This window comes from Argopecten irradians, chromosome 12, assembly GCF_041381155.1.
Source record: "Argopecten irradians isolate NY chromosome 12, Ai_NY, whole genome shotgun sequence".
NCBI lineage: Eukaryota > Metazoa > Mollusca > Bivalvia > Pectinida > Pectinidae > Argopecten > Argopecten irradians.
In genome coordinates, this window is record NC_091145.1 from 3450496 (window position 1) to 3468421 (window position 17926).

At 35.8% G+C, this 17926-nt stretch overlaps 2 protein-coding genes across 2 annotated transcripts in view; one reads left to right on the plus strand and one right to left on the minus strand.

Moving 5' to 3' along the window:
* The first annotated feature begins 171 nt into the window (after window positions 1-171).
* On the plus strand, window positions 172-5443 carry LOC138336081 (RIB43A-like with coiled-coils protein 2). The gene is made up of 6 exons (XM_069285374.1): window positions 172-386; window positions 1617-1698; window positions 2552-2782; window positions 3237-3469; window positions 4058-4285; window positions 4954-5443. The coding sequence occupies exons 1-6, from the start codon at window positions 270-272 to the stop codon at window positions 5200-5202; spliced, it is 1140 nt and encodes a 379-aa protein (XP_069141475.1). The 5' UTR covers window positions 172-269; the 3' UTR covers window positions 5203-5443.
* A 2388-nt stretch (window positions 5444-7831) lies between these two features.
* Window positions 7832-17926, minus strand: part of LOC138336062 (prickle planar cell polarity protein 3-like) — a 74914-nt gene continuing 64819 nt past the window's right edge. Inside the window, exons 4-6 of the mRNA XM_069285343.1 lie at window positions 12680-12931; window positions 11493-11696; window positions 7832-11259 (exon numbers count right to left, since the gene is read on the minus strand). Of these exons, the coding sequence (XP_069141444.1) occupies window positions 9736-11259; window positions 11493-11696; window positions 12680-12931 (1980 nt within the window). The 3' untranslated portion in view covers window positions 7832-9735. The remainder of the gene's footprint in view (window positions 11260-11492; window positions 11697-12679; window positions 12932-17926) is intronic.

The window sequence follows — 17926 nt, forward strand, 5'->3', positions numbered from 1 at the left end:
ATATTGATTGGATAAAAATGATTTGATGAAATATATCTAAATAGAAATAAAAAATATTTTTGAAACTTTTTCAATTATAGATTAAATACTTGAATCACAAAATGTACGAGGATCCGTCATTATTAATTTTTGTTTAAATCGACTTTAAATTTCGTCTCGCAGTTGAAATCCGGTTGACAACGGGGTAAACTTGGCAACGAGCTTCACATCAAGCCCTGAGCGAAAGGCTCTGAAATATTATCAAAGAAGGGCGACACAAATTTTCCAAGATGTATAAGTTAGATTTACCTGTCGATTACAAGGAGGCTGCTGCTATTGAGCGCCGAAAATTGATGGAAGAGCAAAGAAAATCACGGATATTTAACGCCAAAACTAGAACGATTGGGGTAAGTGTGCTTGTGTATTTGTTTTCACTTGACAGTTTAAGATTGTTATAAAAAGTATCAGACTCTTCAACGATGCTATTAATCTAGTAGCGAGTTTTGTCTGTCAGTAAATATTGGTTTCCTATAAATTTGCGTGAAAAATGATGACGATTTGACTTTTTACTTATTTGTTTACAAAAATATGCATGGTTAGACTTTCAATTTTGCTACTAGGCCTAGAGTCTGACCAACGTCAATGAGACCTACTGGCAGGCGACCATTTCTCGCCGAGTACCAATTGTCGCTATTGTTTCTGTATCTACACAATTGTAGAAGTACAGGGAAAATACACATTCCTGTCGAGTGCCCATCCAGGAATCGAACCCGGGTCTTCGGCGTGGAAATCTACGACTCTACCGACTGAGCCAAAGAAGCATGCTCCGTCAGCTGAGTGACAGAGACCGTATTTAACACTATTTACAAGTCACACCGACCCGCTCCTTTGACACTACTCCCCCTGTTTTCTTGAGATTTCCTAAATCTCAACCCGAGACTCTTTAACCACCTACCATGGGTTATTTAGTTGGGCGCCAATGTAGAAGAACAGGGAAAATACACATTTCTGTCGAGTGCCCCGACCAGGAATCGAACCCGGGTCTCTGGCGTGGAAATCTACGACTCTACCGACTGAGCCAAAGAAGCATGCTCCGTCAGCTGAGTGACAGAGACCGTATTTAACACTATTTACAAGTCACACCGACCCGCTCCTTTTACACTATTAACATGAAAATTTAGTCACTAAACCCATCTTCTGATAGAAGACACTACCATGCTAATTTCCACAAAAATGGTATGAAAATTCGTGTGTGATCATACAAGTACACATGCGATATTGAGAATTGGTACTCAGCGAGAACTGGTCGCTTGCCAGTACTGTACAAACATACGGTATAAAAAATCAGCACTCGTATAAGTAGTAGCATAATGTCATCAAAAAGGGTACTACCAAAACAAAGTGTATCAGGTTTTTAATTGTAAATTGTGTTACAGTCACCTTCTAATTTCATGCTAGGGTGAGTTTCCCTTTAGCTCAGTAGAGCGGCAGTGGACCAGTAAGTCCGGGGTCGCGGGTTTGAGCCCAGCTAGCGGCACACTTCTCTCGCCCTACCAATCTATCTTCAGTCTATGATCGTATGAACTTCATTTACCAAGACATGAGAAATAAAGTAAACTAATTCTTCTTTTTCACAGGTTGATGTCCAAGCTATAGAACAACAAAACTTAGATAAGAAACAGCAGGAAGAATATGAAAGGAATCGAGACAGAGCATTTGGTAAGTGTGTAATCAATATTGCAGCTATACTGCTCAAGGCAAAGACTTAAAAAAAGGGAGGAAAGAGTAATGGTTCAGGATCTGTTAGTGTTCATTGATGAGGGTTTAATTATAAATTTGAGGTTTGATACCATTTTCACAAGCAAAGCATTGACTTCCCTAATATCTGCCCAAAATTAGGTAATTCTCTGAGAAAATATAGACTTGCAACTCAAAAAATATTGCCAATGTTAAACTGTCATAATCATTGAGGTATTATGGGATATTTACAGATAAATAAATAACAAAAAAAAAAAAAAATTTCTTCTCAATAATTCTTCATTCATCTTTCATTTCACCCTCTGATGCTGTAAGAAATGATAAAATTTCTAAAAAAAATATTGCCAATGTTACACTGTATTGTTGATTTGTATTATTACATTCACATATAAAAGAATTAACAAAAAACACTGTTAAAATTGAAAGATGCTCCACCTCTGACAAATGGTATTTTTTCACTATTAAAAAAGGAGCAGACGATTCAGTATTTTGCTTCAGTTACAAAAGTTACTTACTTTACACCATTACCACCATTGAAAAGTTTGAGCTTCTAATTTTAATTCAAGTTAAAAATATGAAAAATAATTAATTGCATCCCAAAAAAATTCCGTACCACTATATCCTATATGGGATGAACTACTGAATGCGCATGTACCAAAGGCAAAACAAATTATTTTATATTATCTATTTTTTGTGTTAATTAGACTATTATATACACAATTAAACACTAATTATTGTTCAAATGATGAATATCATTCATGCTCTGTCAGCGGTGGGGCATCTTTAATAATTCTTCATTTATTTTTCATTTCAGCCTCTGATGCTGTAAGAAATGATAAAATTTCAATGATGCTGGAACAAAGACAGAATCAAGATGTAAGGGAATTAAATAAAGCAGTCAATGAATTTCGCTCTCTGCACCAACAACCAGCGAGTAGACGTGAATTTGACCTGTATGATCCTGATTATCTAAAGAAGGACAAGCCTGCCAGAGTCAGCGATGATGATCCAAGATGTGGCATATCTAGTCTTCAAAAGTTTGAAGGTATAGAAAAAAGTTTCAGGCTACAAGACGATTTTAAGCTAGCTCCATACACTTTTTGTAATGTATGTCTATACATAGATTCTATACAAATATGTTCAAGGCTTGGTTATTCAAAATTAGTTAATCACTTGATTAGTGAAATTTTAAATTTCTCTTTTACTGCGAAATCTGTGATTATATCTTCTCTAAAATTAGCAAGTTACTAACAAATGGGATACTTTTGAATTTTATGAATTTCTTTTCAAGTTCATTTCACGAGAAATGATTTTATAAAATCTTGATTTGAAAATTTTTGTTTAGCCTAATCATATTTTGAACAACTGGACCCCAACAGATCTATCTCTTGTTAGATTACTTCCCTTTCTTCAGACTCAAATCTTCGGAGAGAGAGAAAATGCACTTCAATATACATACAGAGTATATAAAATAAAATTTGTAAAAATTCATTAATTAGGAGAAGATTTGAACAACAAGGCAAGAAGAAATTATCAACAAGAACAGCTTAGAGAATGGTCCACACAACAGAGTGAGGAGAAGGCCCAGGCCAAGAGAAATATGGACCAAGCTAATCGTCTGTACGAACTAAAAATGAGGGAACTCGACCAGAGGGCGATGGACCTGGCTAAGTCAGAGGAAGAATGTCGTAAAGCTATCAATATGGCCGTTAAAGACTACAACCAGGCACTGGTAGGTTTATCATACTGTAGCACTCACATCTACAAGATAATTTATCTTAAAATTTATTTCATTCCTCTTTGGTAAATTCAAATAATGAATTCATGAATTCAAATTCATTCAAATAATGAATTCATGAATTCAAATAATGAATTCATGTAATTTTAATGAAATATCGTAATACAAAATGTAGTTAGAGATTTATGTAAATATTGATTTATCTGGTATTCAAAAATACATAAAATACAAAATTTTAAATGTTTTTTAAAATATGGAATAAAATATTTAAAAGTAATTTTAAAAATCAATCTATGTAATCTTTAAAATATTGTAGTACAAAATGTAGAACAATTAGAAGATTTATGTAAATGCAGATTTTTCTGGTGTTTTCGAAATTTTTTAATAAAATACAAAATATTAATGTTTTTGAAATATAAAATAAAACAATTAAAGGAATGTTTAAAATGAATCGATGTAATCTTTAAAAAATTGTATTAGAGATTTATGTAAATGGGGGTTTTCGAAAATATATAAGAAAATATAAAATTTTGATGTTTTTAAAATATATGAAATAATTAAAATGTATTTTTCTTTTAATAGGACAGAGAACGGTCTGAAAAAGAGAGATTACAAAAGCAACAAGAACATGATGATAATATGACAGAGATTGCCAATCACATCTTCGGTGATGTCCTAACAGAGAACCCGTCGGTGGCCCAGAGTGCCTTTGGTCCTCATCGTGTTATCACAGACAGGTGGAAGGGCATGAGTCCCCAACAGCTGGAGCACATCCGTAACCTTCAGGACCTCCAGAGAGCCGAGAAAAATGTAAGTTATTGCTGAATAATATATTACAGAGTTACCTGCCCTTGCACACACGTATGGATTGTTATGCCATGTTTCTGTGAGTGTAATGTCACTTTTTTAAGAACACGTCAAATTGTAATTTTTTGCTTGCAAAATAGTGACATCACAATGGTATGCCTTTTGTCAAGGTAGTTAAGTCTGTAATATGTAATGGCAGAATTCTGGCTTGAATTCAGGTTATCATCCCATATGGCAAAATAATGTTGTAGCAGCGTTAAGTTTGTAATCAAGAGAAATAGTTCATTGATGAAACAGAATTTTCACACATGATTATGAGTTGAGGACCAAATTTTAGGCATTATTCACTCTTGTTTTATGAGATCAACAAAATATGTAAATAAGTTTGTCATTTATTCTTTTGGGGTACCACCACAATTTCTGGTTATTTAGAAAATTTAGAATAATGGAAAGAATAAACTCATTTTGCAGAAACATGACAATTGCTCATTGGTTTTAGTTTATTTTTTCATATAAGAAGACAAAAATGTATCCAAGTTTGGCTACATTTTAGGCTTAATGATAAATCTGTTTGTCCAGTATAAAATAAAGTTATTTGGTTGTTGTTGTATTTTACCTCTCCGTTCCGATAACATTTAAGTTAACATTTATGTCCTTTGTGTTATTAACAGAGACAAGAACAGGAGGAAGAGTTGAGGAACAAAGAATGGGAGAGACAACAAATGGCCAACGCTCGGGCAGCCATGCTTCTTGAGAGGGAGATGGAACGTAAGAGGCGTGAACTGGACCGTGAACAAGCAGAGGAGAACCGACGACTTGCTTCCGAACAGACATCACACAAAGAATTCTTGAACAAGGAAGTGTATACCAACCCTCCAACCGCGGCTTATTTCACACAGTTCAACACTACAACTCGATAGAAGAGGGAGCATGTTACAAGGGGTGGGTGGGGATAAGAGGGGGGGGGGGGTCGATAAAAAAACAAAAATCATGCAGGTATATTAGGCGTTGGTTTTGGCCGAAGTTAAAAAAGCTGTAAAAGCGGCTTGAAAATATATTTGTGCCACAAGTTCTCTTATCTTTATCATAAAAATATAAACAAATTATTTTGTTTACAACGATTGTGAGTGAAGGTGGTGGTTGTTCAGAACTGATTTAATTGAGAAAATTAATTTACTGATTATGATCAAACTTGTAAGTGGATGGAGCAGTCTGCGTTCATGGCCTGATAAATGTCATGTTTGTGGACTAATTTTCACCGCTAAATCTGTCCCAGACTTCAGTTCTATTGATTGGGGCATCGTATTGTGGCACAAACTGAACTTTATAACACACAGTCACATCATCTTATATTTTGTTGTTTAAATGGATATAAACTTTTAATTTACTTTAAAAGTAAATATCTGCATATATCAACACCTGTTAAGTCTTTCTGTGTTTTCTACGTCCTCAAAGTAGATTTGTGAAATCGGCATCTCTCAAAATGGATTTATTATATCTATCAACGAAACGAAGGAACTATCAAATGAAGATGATTTTCATAAAGTTGTAGATGTTTAAAAGTTAAACAACATAACATCATCAGTGTATGTGGGGAAATGTCATAGAGAGTGCTCTAAAATATTTCAAAATTGATATCCCAATTTTCCAATGTGAGAATGAAGAGAGATTGTTTGTAACGGAAGTATTTCTATAAAAATATTTTCATTTGTAAATAGCTTATCTAACTTTTATTTAAAGTCTGTGATATATATTATATGTATAGACACTTAACGAATGAAAAATAAACATTCAACTTCATATTTGTGTTACTTTCATCCGTTTCGAGCTTTTGCCTCCGAGCATAATCCCTCATTTGCCATCACAGAAATGGCGCCACATAAAATCTCCTCCAATGAAGTCGCTCTTGGTGAGAGCCGATAGATCTCCCCCTTTGTGTTGATATCTTTAAAGATGCTCCACAGCTGATTAATGATATTTTTTCTCTATCAAAAACAGGAGCATACAAATTAGTATTTTTTTCTTAAGTTACAAAAATTACTTACTTTACACCATAACCACCATTGAAAAGATAAAAATAATTCATTGCGTGTCAAAGAAATTCTGTGACACTATATCCTATATGAAATGTAGTTCTGATTGTGCATGCACCAAAAGCAAAACAAATTATTTTATATTATTTTTTGTCTTATTAAATTAGACATATATATACACAATTAAGTTCAAATGATGAGTATTGTTAATGCTCTGTCTGCAGTGGAGCATCTTTAAAGGTTAGCAACCTTGTTATTATCTTGCTGATAAAGAAAACAAAAATGATATGTGTATAGAGGTAAATTCATATTTTTATTTGTATGTCTTTTTCTTGCATGTATATACACATTGAAATTTTTAAAGACAGTACTGCATATTACTGATGCATGAACAAAAGGCACAAAGCATGATTTGCATACAACGAGACAAAGAAAGAATTTGAATATCACGCATGTCAATAATGTAACGACATTGTCCCACACATCTGTAAAACTTAATTAACGAATCACAGAACTAATATCACAAAATTGATATCTAAACTGCCCATATCATCACCTGTCAATAATGACCCATCCGAAAACTTTACAGTTCAATAAATCATAATCTACCTGATAACTTTACAATTTCAAAAAAAAAGTTAAAATTTTGATACTGAAATAAGTGACCCATTCACTTGTTTTGAATTGGTACAAACCAATCTTGACCTGAACACAGGAACATGACTTGAAGAGATTTGAAATACTGAATAGCCGTTTTTTTTTTTTTTTTTTTTTTTGTTGAGATGTTTTTGCAGAGAATTTTGCAGGTCATTGCCTTGGTTGGGAAAATTTGATATGAAATATTTTGAAAGAAACAGTTGAATGATTATAATTTTAATTTGCTAAAATGAATTTTCTTGTGTTATTTCCAAATCATGAAATTGTTGGCCTGAAGAAATAACCAGTTATACATATGGAGGCCAGCAGATGGTGGAGTATAGCGTATAAAATTCTCATACACACATATCTATTAATATTCAGAATATTGATTAACTGATACCATATTAGAATCCAAAAATTATGTAGTGAATTTTAAACTAGGGTAAAACATTTAAAGTTAAATTCATTGAGTGTTGAGGTTAAAATGTAATGCATTATAAAATACAATATTTACTGTAAATGTTGAATTGATGACAGATGAATGATAAGTCATTGGTTATACATAACATACATGTAATAATATATAATACTGATAATGTAATAAAAATGGTGGGGGTAGAGGCAGACGACAAGGGGAGATAACCCAAAACTTGTGCCAAAATCACTATTCTGTCTTTGCACATTACAAAGTTAGCTCCCTTGCAGGAAGGTAGCCATTGTGAAATTATTATTTTGTGATCACAATTTATGTCATTTTCTCCGAAAGGTATGACATTACGCTTGCAAACACATGACATCACAATCAATACCTACATGCAAGGGCAGATAACTCTGTAATATGCAAATACAGAATATCTCACAAATACTTTATATATCTTCAATTTTGTTTTATCAACTTTTTGATATCACATTGAAAGTTTAAAATCTTTACACAGAGTTAGGACTCACAAATATCTTGCTTCTTCAAACATGTCACAGATCTGGGCCCAGATGAAAATTTCACTAATCATGTGATTAAGCTAATCATGCTTTGAACAAATCTAAGAAAATTATAAACTTTATAAATATGTACTTACTCCACTAGACTCTGAAAATGATTGTAATATTTCTATACAAGTAGCCACCTGTGATTTAAAACTAATTTTCTAGTGAATGAATGCAAAAATTGATGACTATAAATGAATTTTTCAACTTGTTTTCTACAATGTTTTGTTCGATCTCCCGTAACTGAGTGCCTCACTCCGACCAGGATAAATATCATTAGATTGATTGGTGTAATTTGTGTCTGGATTACACAACAACGAGGTCTATTCAAAATTATTTACAAAGATTTAAATAGATCCAAATATACACAAATGTGGCTAATATAATCTTAACATGTGTACCTATATACAAAACAGTTTTAATTAAAATACACATACGAAAAAAACTTATTTTCTATATGTAACTTTGAGAGTATTTTTGAATACACAGATATTTTGTTTTTGTATATTACAGAGTTATCTGCCCTTGCAGGTAGGTATTGATGGTGACATCATGTGTTTGCGAGCATAATGTAATACTTTTTCAAGAAAAACGACATGAGCTTCACTCATAAAATAATGACATCACAATGGATACCAATACGTAAGGGAGGTAACTCTGTAATCCGCAAAGACAGAATATGGCGAATGGACATGGGAATTTACATAATGTGTGTCTTTGATTTATAAACATTTGGTCAAAAAAAAGACTAGACATACCCTTAACCCAACCACCCCTGAAGACATATTTAGGCTCTTCTAAATCAAAGACTAGACCAATCCATTATGAAATATCAGGGGTGAATGGGAAAGACAAAATCTGGAGAATATCACAACACATTTATGGGAGTGTAGTCAATATAATAAGATTTAGCACTAGACTCTCATTTAAAACAAATTGATAAAATTCTCAAAGGAAATGAATCCAATCTTGATTCACAACAAAATAAATTCAAGGTAGCACTAAAGTCAATTTGACCTTGACCTCTTTGTAAAATCATGAATGACCTTAACCTTAAAATGTTTCAGATAAAATAATTTTTGTACACATGAAAGCAATTTTGATACTTCATTATATGAAATTTATATATATGTCATGTGGCAGCCATGATGCTTGAATGCATGAAGATTTACAATGACATTTTATACTAAAGTTACTTTTACATTAAATTGAGTAATATCAAATATACATTGTTAAAGATACAATGTTCCAATTTGGCAGTTTTGGATGAACAAGATTATAGGAAGTTGAATCATAACGATACAACATTCCAGTACAATAATGAATACTATTTTATGGAATTAGAGTGATGTTTTCAGAAATGTAAATATTGTTATTTACGATCAGTATAAGCCAATATATGAATTTAATGTTTTGTTGAAGCTAGCACCTAAAGAAAAAGTTTTCATGTAACATGTAATAAAGATACATTGTGAATTTATCAACACGATTTTAATCTGAAACATCTTTAGTGACTTACTGAATCTGATCTTTGGTAAAACATTACAGTTTTCCCATAACTAGTGTCATATGATAAATCTAGATTGTGAATCAGAGTACAACAAGGGGACACATAAAATAAAATAAATGTCCCCATATATAACTGAGTTAAGTAATGAACACAGGTTTAAACCAATATAATTTGACAATCAGTATTAAAGCATTGTATAACATTCTAGTTACACAGAAATCGTGTCTAAAGCTTGGAGTTACCTCCCCTGAATCACAATTTTCCAATGTCCTGATAACATCGCCTCCTTATGAAATAACACATTGCTTGTTTTTACTACGGTGCCGTGCAGATGTCCGCATTCTCATGGCATTAGATTGCCCTAAGCCAACACCCATATCATCCACATAAGAGATTTTGTTGGCGTAACTCCGAGGATTGTCGTAATAGTAATAATAATCGTCCGAATCCGTAGAACTTGAGCATGTGCTACATTGATCATCATCATAATCATCTACAAACTCAACACGACGAGTATTCGTTTGATTTCCAGGGTCTTGACTTGTGGAAGGTAACTCATTTTGATAACCTCTGAGGTCATTCACACGATTTTGGAAATCGTTTGCTGGTCCGCGGCGTTCATGGTGATGATGAACACGATTCCTATGTTCCCGGTGATAATCACGATGGTGATGTCTGTCAGAGGGACGACCCTCGAAGCTTCGACTACGCGGATATCGCGACGCCTGTACGGGCTGTGGGGTGCGCCCAGTCGGAGGACGTCGTATAGGGTTCATTTTTTCACTGTCAGGTAAAGGTGGAGGATTCCTTCCCTCATTTGAGGGCGATGGATTAATGCGTATGTTGCGTAGCTCAGGATAGCTCTGTATATTTGCAGCATGTGATGAGCTCAGTGATCTCTCGGGCTGGTTGCCATAGTAATGAGGGACAGTTTTACTGGGAAGATAATCTGACTGAAACAATGCTGGTCCAATTTCCTCATAGTTATGAAAACCACCGAGATTGAGATTTGACTGAGAGCCGGACCGGCTTCGACTTCGTGAACTACTATTACTGTGTCTGCCATTCAGCAGTGGAGAGCTCGGCTCCTTTGAAAGGTCAGGCATAGAGAATTGCGACAAACGTTTCTTTCTCCGCACGCCTTCGTACACCGGTGGTAAGGTCTCACTAAGGCCGTCCATATTGAGTTCATAATTACAATGTGAGTCTCTCACGTGAGACAGTTGTGACTGGGGCGGTTCGTACATTCCTGGCGCATACACTTCACTATTACTGCTAGTAGCATAGCCTTGGTCACGGTCCGACGAAGGCTGACTATTGTCTGACAAAGAATACTGTTGTCTTAACGCTTCCTGTATCCCTACGACACTGTTTTCCTGTAGAGCATGACTAACGGGAGAGCCAAGTCTCATACCCTCAATGTCCGCAGCGTAGTCTTCAGGTCGACGTGGAGTCTGCGTTTGCATCGACCCCGCCCGACTACAGGAAGCAGAACAGTATATAACTCCGTGTTTAGGTAGAAACGGCTGACCAATCAAAGACTTCTGACACGTATGGCATTTGAAACACATTTCTGTAGCATGCCAATGTTGACCTTCATGGGTCATCTGTCCTTGGTCCACACCGATGTGTTCACCACATGTGTCACAATATTCTGCGAACATTCTCTCGAAACACAGACAGCAGTACGGCCTCCCCTCCTTCATGATGTACCGCTGGCCTCCTAACTGTCTGTCACACTCAAAGCAGCAGAAATGTTTCATGTGCCAACTGCGTCCTTCAGCCTCCGTACACTCATCGGCAAAAATTATCTGAAAAGAAAGAAAATATTGTCTTAATACAAAAGTAAATCTACATCTTAATACAAAAGTAAATCTACATCTTGTTACCTAAAGTGTGCTTTCTGGCATGTAAAATAAAACTTTAACTTTAACAGGATGCAATAGAAGCTGTGTATTCTTAAACTTCAATCCTCCGCAAATTAAAGTTGCTATACAATTGTTAACAACTATTTCGATTTCCTGAGGGAATCATAAATACTGACCTCGTCACAGGCAGCACATCGTGGCTTGATGAGTTCTGCGTGGTGTCGGCCGCAGTACAGAGCCTCGTCCTTGAAGAAGTAGATGAGGTCGACTAACAGTTCCTCACATGTTGTACACAGGAAGCATGCGGGGTGCCAGCATTGGTTGTGTCCTGCCCGCGACGCGAACACCGCTATGGACCCACCAGGCACCTCTTCTTGGCACTGAAACAGGCAAAAAACATGATTTAGAGAGTTGCTTCCCCTGATACGGATAGCTGGGTGGAGAGAATGGCCATATCACATTTACATTTAAGAAAGTTATCTCCCCTTTACAACACAAAGGTTTGTCTCCCCTTATTCAACATATAAAGTTGTCTCCCCTTGACAAAACATTGTCATATTTCCCTGAACTAAACAAAGTTTATTTCCCTATTTTATGTATGCAACACAAACTGTAAGAGTTACCTCCCTTACACTACAAAGTATTCATATATAAAACATGAGCAGCCTTTAATAGATATTAAGCAACAGGTTGAGAATTTTTCTGAAAATAGCTCAACCGGCCCATTCTCATTTTAAATATTCATTACGGCAGAATGCCAACAGATAAGTTGTTTTATTTATTGATAAGTTGCTAATCCGATTCCATTTGTACGGTTCTGTTACTGTGAATTCTGCCACCACTTACATGGCACATTGACATGGCGAATGGCTTCTTATTGCTAACGCACCAGTTCAAATCCCAAGCCCTGCATTCTAGGCCTATTTTCTACTGCATAATGGGGGTATCTATTACGTCCCGTTAAATGTATACAATCCATTTCATATGTAACTGAATCCTTCACGTAACAGTCTGAGTACATTAGGATGACTCGTTATAGTCTGGTACGATGTAATCATTATACCACAAACTCATAATGATACCTTATTATTTCGCAGTCTACGTAAAAATAAACTCGGCCAAGCGAAACCTTGCTTAGTGAAGTGAAACCTTGCTTAGTGAAGTGAAACCCTGCTCAATTAAGCAAAACCTTGCTCACTCAAGTGAAACACTGCATGAAACCCTTTTCAATCATGTGAAACTCTGCTCAGTCCTACAAATGAGACTATTCTCAACTCCAAGGAAACTGAAGTTCTATAGGAAACTGGTGGTCAACTGATGAAACTGAAGACATTTTGTCATGCTATACCTTAGATTTATTTACCTTTGTACAAATGCTCCCCTGCATGGTGAGGGGTAGGGGTCGCACACTGCCCCGCCCCAAGGCCTCACGTTTTCTCTGGGTACTGAACATGCGTAGTTCCCTTTTCTCCTCCTCGGACAGCGTATTACAGTATCGTACCTCATTGTCATGGGGAGGTAACTGTTGGAGAAGCTGACGTACCCGGTACTTCTCCCCCACACTGTTAAGGTACGGGACCTTATCCTCTGGCAGAGCACTGAAGTACTGGTGTACCTGGAAAAGTTAAAAAAAAAATAATTTTGAAAATCGATTCCAAAATGCATATTCAAGCAGTGTTCAAATCATTTTAAAAGTATTTTGGTGGCCAAACCCTCTTAGGTTTTAAAACTGTATTGAGCTCTTTTGATAATTATCAGTTCTTCTCTTTTTTTCTTACAGGAAGAGAATCTCTATAGAGTTGCTTAGCCTCAATCGGAACATAGCTAAGTCTCAATCTGAGCATAGATTAGTCTCAATCTGAAGGCAGCATAGCTTAGTCTCAATCTGAAGGCAGCATAGCTTAACCTCATTCTGAACATAGCTTAGCCTTAATCTGAGCATAGCTTAGTCTCAATCTGACCATAGCTTTTATAGCCTCAATCTGAGCATATCATAGCCTCATTCTGAACACAGCTTAGCCTCAATCTGAGCATTGCTTAGTCTCAATCTGAGCATAGCCTTATTCTGGACACAGCTTAAGGCAGCATAGCTTAGCCTCATTCTGAGCATATCATAGCCTCATTCTGAACACAGCTTAGCCTCAATCTGAGCATAGCTTAGTCTCAATCTGAGCATAGCCTTATTCTGGACACAGCTTAATGCACCTTAATCTTAAAACAATGTAGCCTCAATCTTGATAACTCCTCAAGTTTTAACTTCAAAATATTTAGCAATTGATGAAAACTACCTTCAGTAATTCATTTTCTCAATATGACAACTACCGGAGGTTTTTGCTCAATATACACAGAATATAGATTCTATCTTACAGGTGGCAGGTTACAAGTGTTGTTAAAACAGGTGGGTGGAGTAGCAACCGCTATCAGAAAATCTTCAAAATATCGAATTCTCTAAAATCACCACAAAAATCTTACTGCAGATGAACCACTTTAACAGGAAAACATTAAGACAGTGAAACTGAAGAGAAACGAACTGGATTCTGATTTTTTTTTTTTTAAATAGAAATCTAAATTGTGTTAAGTGAAAACCAATCTCATAATGACCTGGAAATGTAAAATAGGAATGGTCTGGACATGGGGCAATTATAGCAGGACATCTGGACATTTGGTGGACATTGGTAATGCTAAATGATTTCCCCGCCCTCTTTTGAAGATGAAGATGAGGGCAGACATACAGAATGATGCTTTTGTATGTATATTATCCTGTACATTAGGTACATATAACTATACAGACTGATGTAATCACATTTATATATCTTATTGAAGCACAAATCACGGCAGGAGTTTTAACATCAAACAACTTGTAGCTTAGTAATACCTTTTTATATTTCAGAAAAATAAAATAAAAAAAAATACTGAAAATTTCCATCAGTATAGGGAAAGGAAGGCAGAAAAAACAAGATGAACAAGTGATTTTTGTTAACTTGATATTTTCCCTTACCACTGATATTCTGGTAGTTTAAAGTATGTACATGTTATACAGTCATACCTGCTATAATGGACATCTACATCATCATAAATGTTATTAACCTCTATAGTAAGGACACCTGTGTATACCAAACATTTTTGCAATGTCCCTTTGGTGTCCATTACAGACAAGTTTGACTCCATTTGACTTAATATCTGTGAAGGATGATATCAAAAATAGGGTGGTGTATGTAGCTGTGCGCTATGGCATTAAAATTCTATTATCCAATTACAGGCTTATATATATGGTTAAAACAGTGGGGGATGGACGCTAATAAGGGGAGGGGCACTAATTATGATGTTTATGGTATACATGGGTTGTTTTGGATTAATGTCCTATTATCAACCAAGGTTATTTAAGGACATGCTAGATGTAGAAGGCAGAGGAAAACCTGAGTACCCAGAGAAAAACCACCAAACAGCGGTCAGTACCTGGTAGCTGCCACCACATGGGATTTGAACCTGGACCCAGAGGTGGAGGGCTTGTGGTAATATGTCAGGACATCGTAACCACTCAGCCATTGGTTTTGCTATGATATGAAGAATTCACTAGAAAATGACTCCAGTCTAGATATTTACCACTGGTATACAACAGGGAACTGATGATAGGTTAAGAAAGCGTCATTAAAAATACAGCACATGCAACTCTTCATCACACGTCTCAAAAACTCATTTTTCTTGTAGATATTTCTGACTTTCATGGTCACGGCATGAAATGTACTTTAGCGGACTTTGCTCCACTTAAAATAACGAGTCAGTGAAGACAAGCCATTATTACGGCATCAATCAAAATCTACCCATCATGCCTGTAACAACATAAACAAAACACTCCGTACTCAAATAAAAATAAATTCTTGACACATCTATAAAAGCCTGAGAAATCCTAATATCATTTTACATAGTATCCCGGTAAGTCTCGTAATGTGTTTGTAATTCCTGTTTTATGAGCAACAATCAACCAGGTATGAACATGTGTGCTAGAATGTGTTGTTAGGGGGTGGGGGTGGGGCTGGGGGTTGGGTGGTGAAGAGTTTGAAATGTATCATGTCAAGGTCATATACATGTAGTTGAAAAAAAGCAAGAAAATCAAATGCAAAGGGAATTTTTTTTTTTTTTTTTATCATTTTAACACTTCATTACACAAAACATTGTGTTAGCTAGAAGAGATCGTACATTGGTATTGCCCGTTGTTCAATCCTATCTTAATTTATTATTGAAATAAAATTTTGTTGAAATGAACACACATGGTATCTCTATTCGGACGTCTGAAATGTATAGAAGGAGAGAGAGGTTAAAGATGTTGAGCACTGAGTTACTCATGCTTTCCAAATTATTATAAAAATGGAAGGATTTCGGGATAAAAATATCTCCATTTGTACCTTAAAAAGTTTTGAATGGTTCATTCCACACAAGACCTATCAGCTGTGTTAACACATTCTTCTACAGGCTGTCAAATTCCAAAAATAACTTGTCAGTTATTAGATAAAATTTTACAGGTGAATCAGTTTGACTATCAATGGCAACAGAAATGTTTCAACTGTCATAAGGCCAGATAATGATGTACATGTATAGAATAGTTAAATTCCAAAAAAATAAAAAATAAATTGAAAACAGTTCAGGAGCTTGTGATAAAACTCGGGTCACCAGGTCCCTGTGTTAGCTGTTGTATCTAGTTTCATTGCAAACACTTTTTTTTTTACATAAACTTCCTGTCGTCTGCTCATAGATATATTGGAATATATATTTATGTCTGATTTAAGTCTGAACAGATGAAAACAGTGCCAGCACCTGTCACTTCCCAAGTGTTTATCACATGATGTATGGAAGAAGATGTCTTCAGAATTTTATAGATTCCAAATATCAGTAAATTGCAATAGTTTATACGAGATATAGACTCTCCAAAAATATTAACTCAGAATACCGAAAGGTGGGGTTAATCTTGCGCAAACATTATCATTTTTCACTAGCTCAAAACCCTTGTAAACACTCAAGGGGATCGCCGTCACTCAAAGTAGGGGAGATAACTGTAGAGGATCAAAGTCAGTTAAAGTAGGGAAGATAACTGTAGGGATCACCTTCTGTCAAAGTAGGGGAGACTACTGTAGAGGATCAAAGTCAGTCAAAGTAGGGGAGACAACTGTAAGGGATCACCATCTGTCAAAGTAGGGGAGACAACTGAAGGGAATCACCGTCAGTCAAAGTAGGGGAGACAACTGAAGGGAATCACCATCAGTCAAAAAAGGGGAGATAAATGTAGGGGATCACCGTCAGTCAAAGTAAGGGAGACAACTGTAAGTGATAATAATTTCATAACTGTTATAATATCATACTAAGCAAGATCTTATTTTAGCTTTAACAAATACTTAAATAAATTAAATCAAGATCTTATTTTTCCTAGCTCCTGAACCAGATATGGACAAGGAAGACAACATTTTGTTTAGGGGATCATAACAAATTGTAAGAAACTGTTTTAACTTCATTCTTATAAACGGCTCTGATAAGAACTTTACCAGAGTTTTCCACCTAGAACTTATCAACAATTTCTCGAATTGCAAATCTTTAAAGTTTTTAAGATGACCTATATCCACCCTACAAACCGCGAAGTCTACCTATTACATAATCATGACTTTAACCATCTTAATTGACGATTTTGCTTCCAGTTATCAGACTATGTTATCAGCCTATGCAGACCTACTCTACCCAATACAGAACAACTATAAAGTAAATGCATATTTTTACAAAATGCTACAGCCTGGCGGTTTTACTTGGCAGTAATGTTCCCCTATATCGGTCTAACTGCAGTTATGGGATGTGTATCTAGTCCTTAGATTTCTGACATTTTTACGAGCTGTTAGGTTGGGTCATCCCCCTCTATGCATCAAGCCCGGTTTGAAATCATCCTCTGTTCACTGAAAACTTTCTCGTCTGGAAAATAATCAAGAGTTTTCTGGCTTGAGTTATGATCGGGAAAAGGTATGACTAAAGAGTGAACACAGGTGGAAAGACAATCAGAGGTTTCTATGAGATTTCTCAGCCAAGCGCACCCTTCTCCCCGCGTGCCCTGTAGCTACCTCTGGCACACGGTAAGCTGAAGATTAAAAGATCCTTATATACGTAGAGACAAAAGGACTGATACAAAAGTGCTATCACATGCAGCACATCATGGCTGATCTCTACATCGTTCTAACACTCTCTCTCCTTCTCGTCTGGGGATAGATGTTCCTATGTGTATCTATCTCCACAGCCATTTGTAAAAAAAACGTTCCCAATTACGCAGTGATTATGGTAACACGGTTCCTCCGCCAGCTGTGGAGCCCCGGCCATAGCCTCCCGGAAGTCAGCTCATCAAAGAAAGGCATTATACTTGTCAATCATCTCGCAGCCTACCTGAGTTTTTTTTCCTCCACATATTTTCAGACTGTTCTGAATGTGCAACGTCAGCAATTAAAGCTAAGTTCAGCTAAAAATTCCAACGAAATGTCTTCTTTTTTGAACATTTGTCTAAATCATCTTCTCCAATACACAATGAATTTTGCCTACAATTAGGTAGATATAGGTTTAATTCACATAAAAAGAACTGTCATGG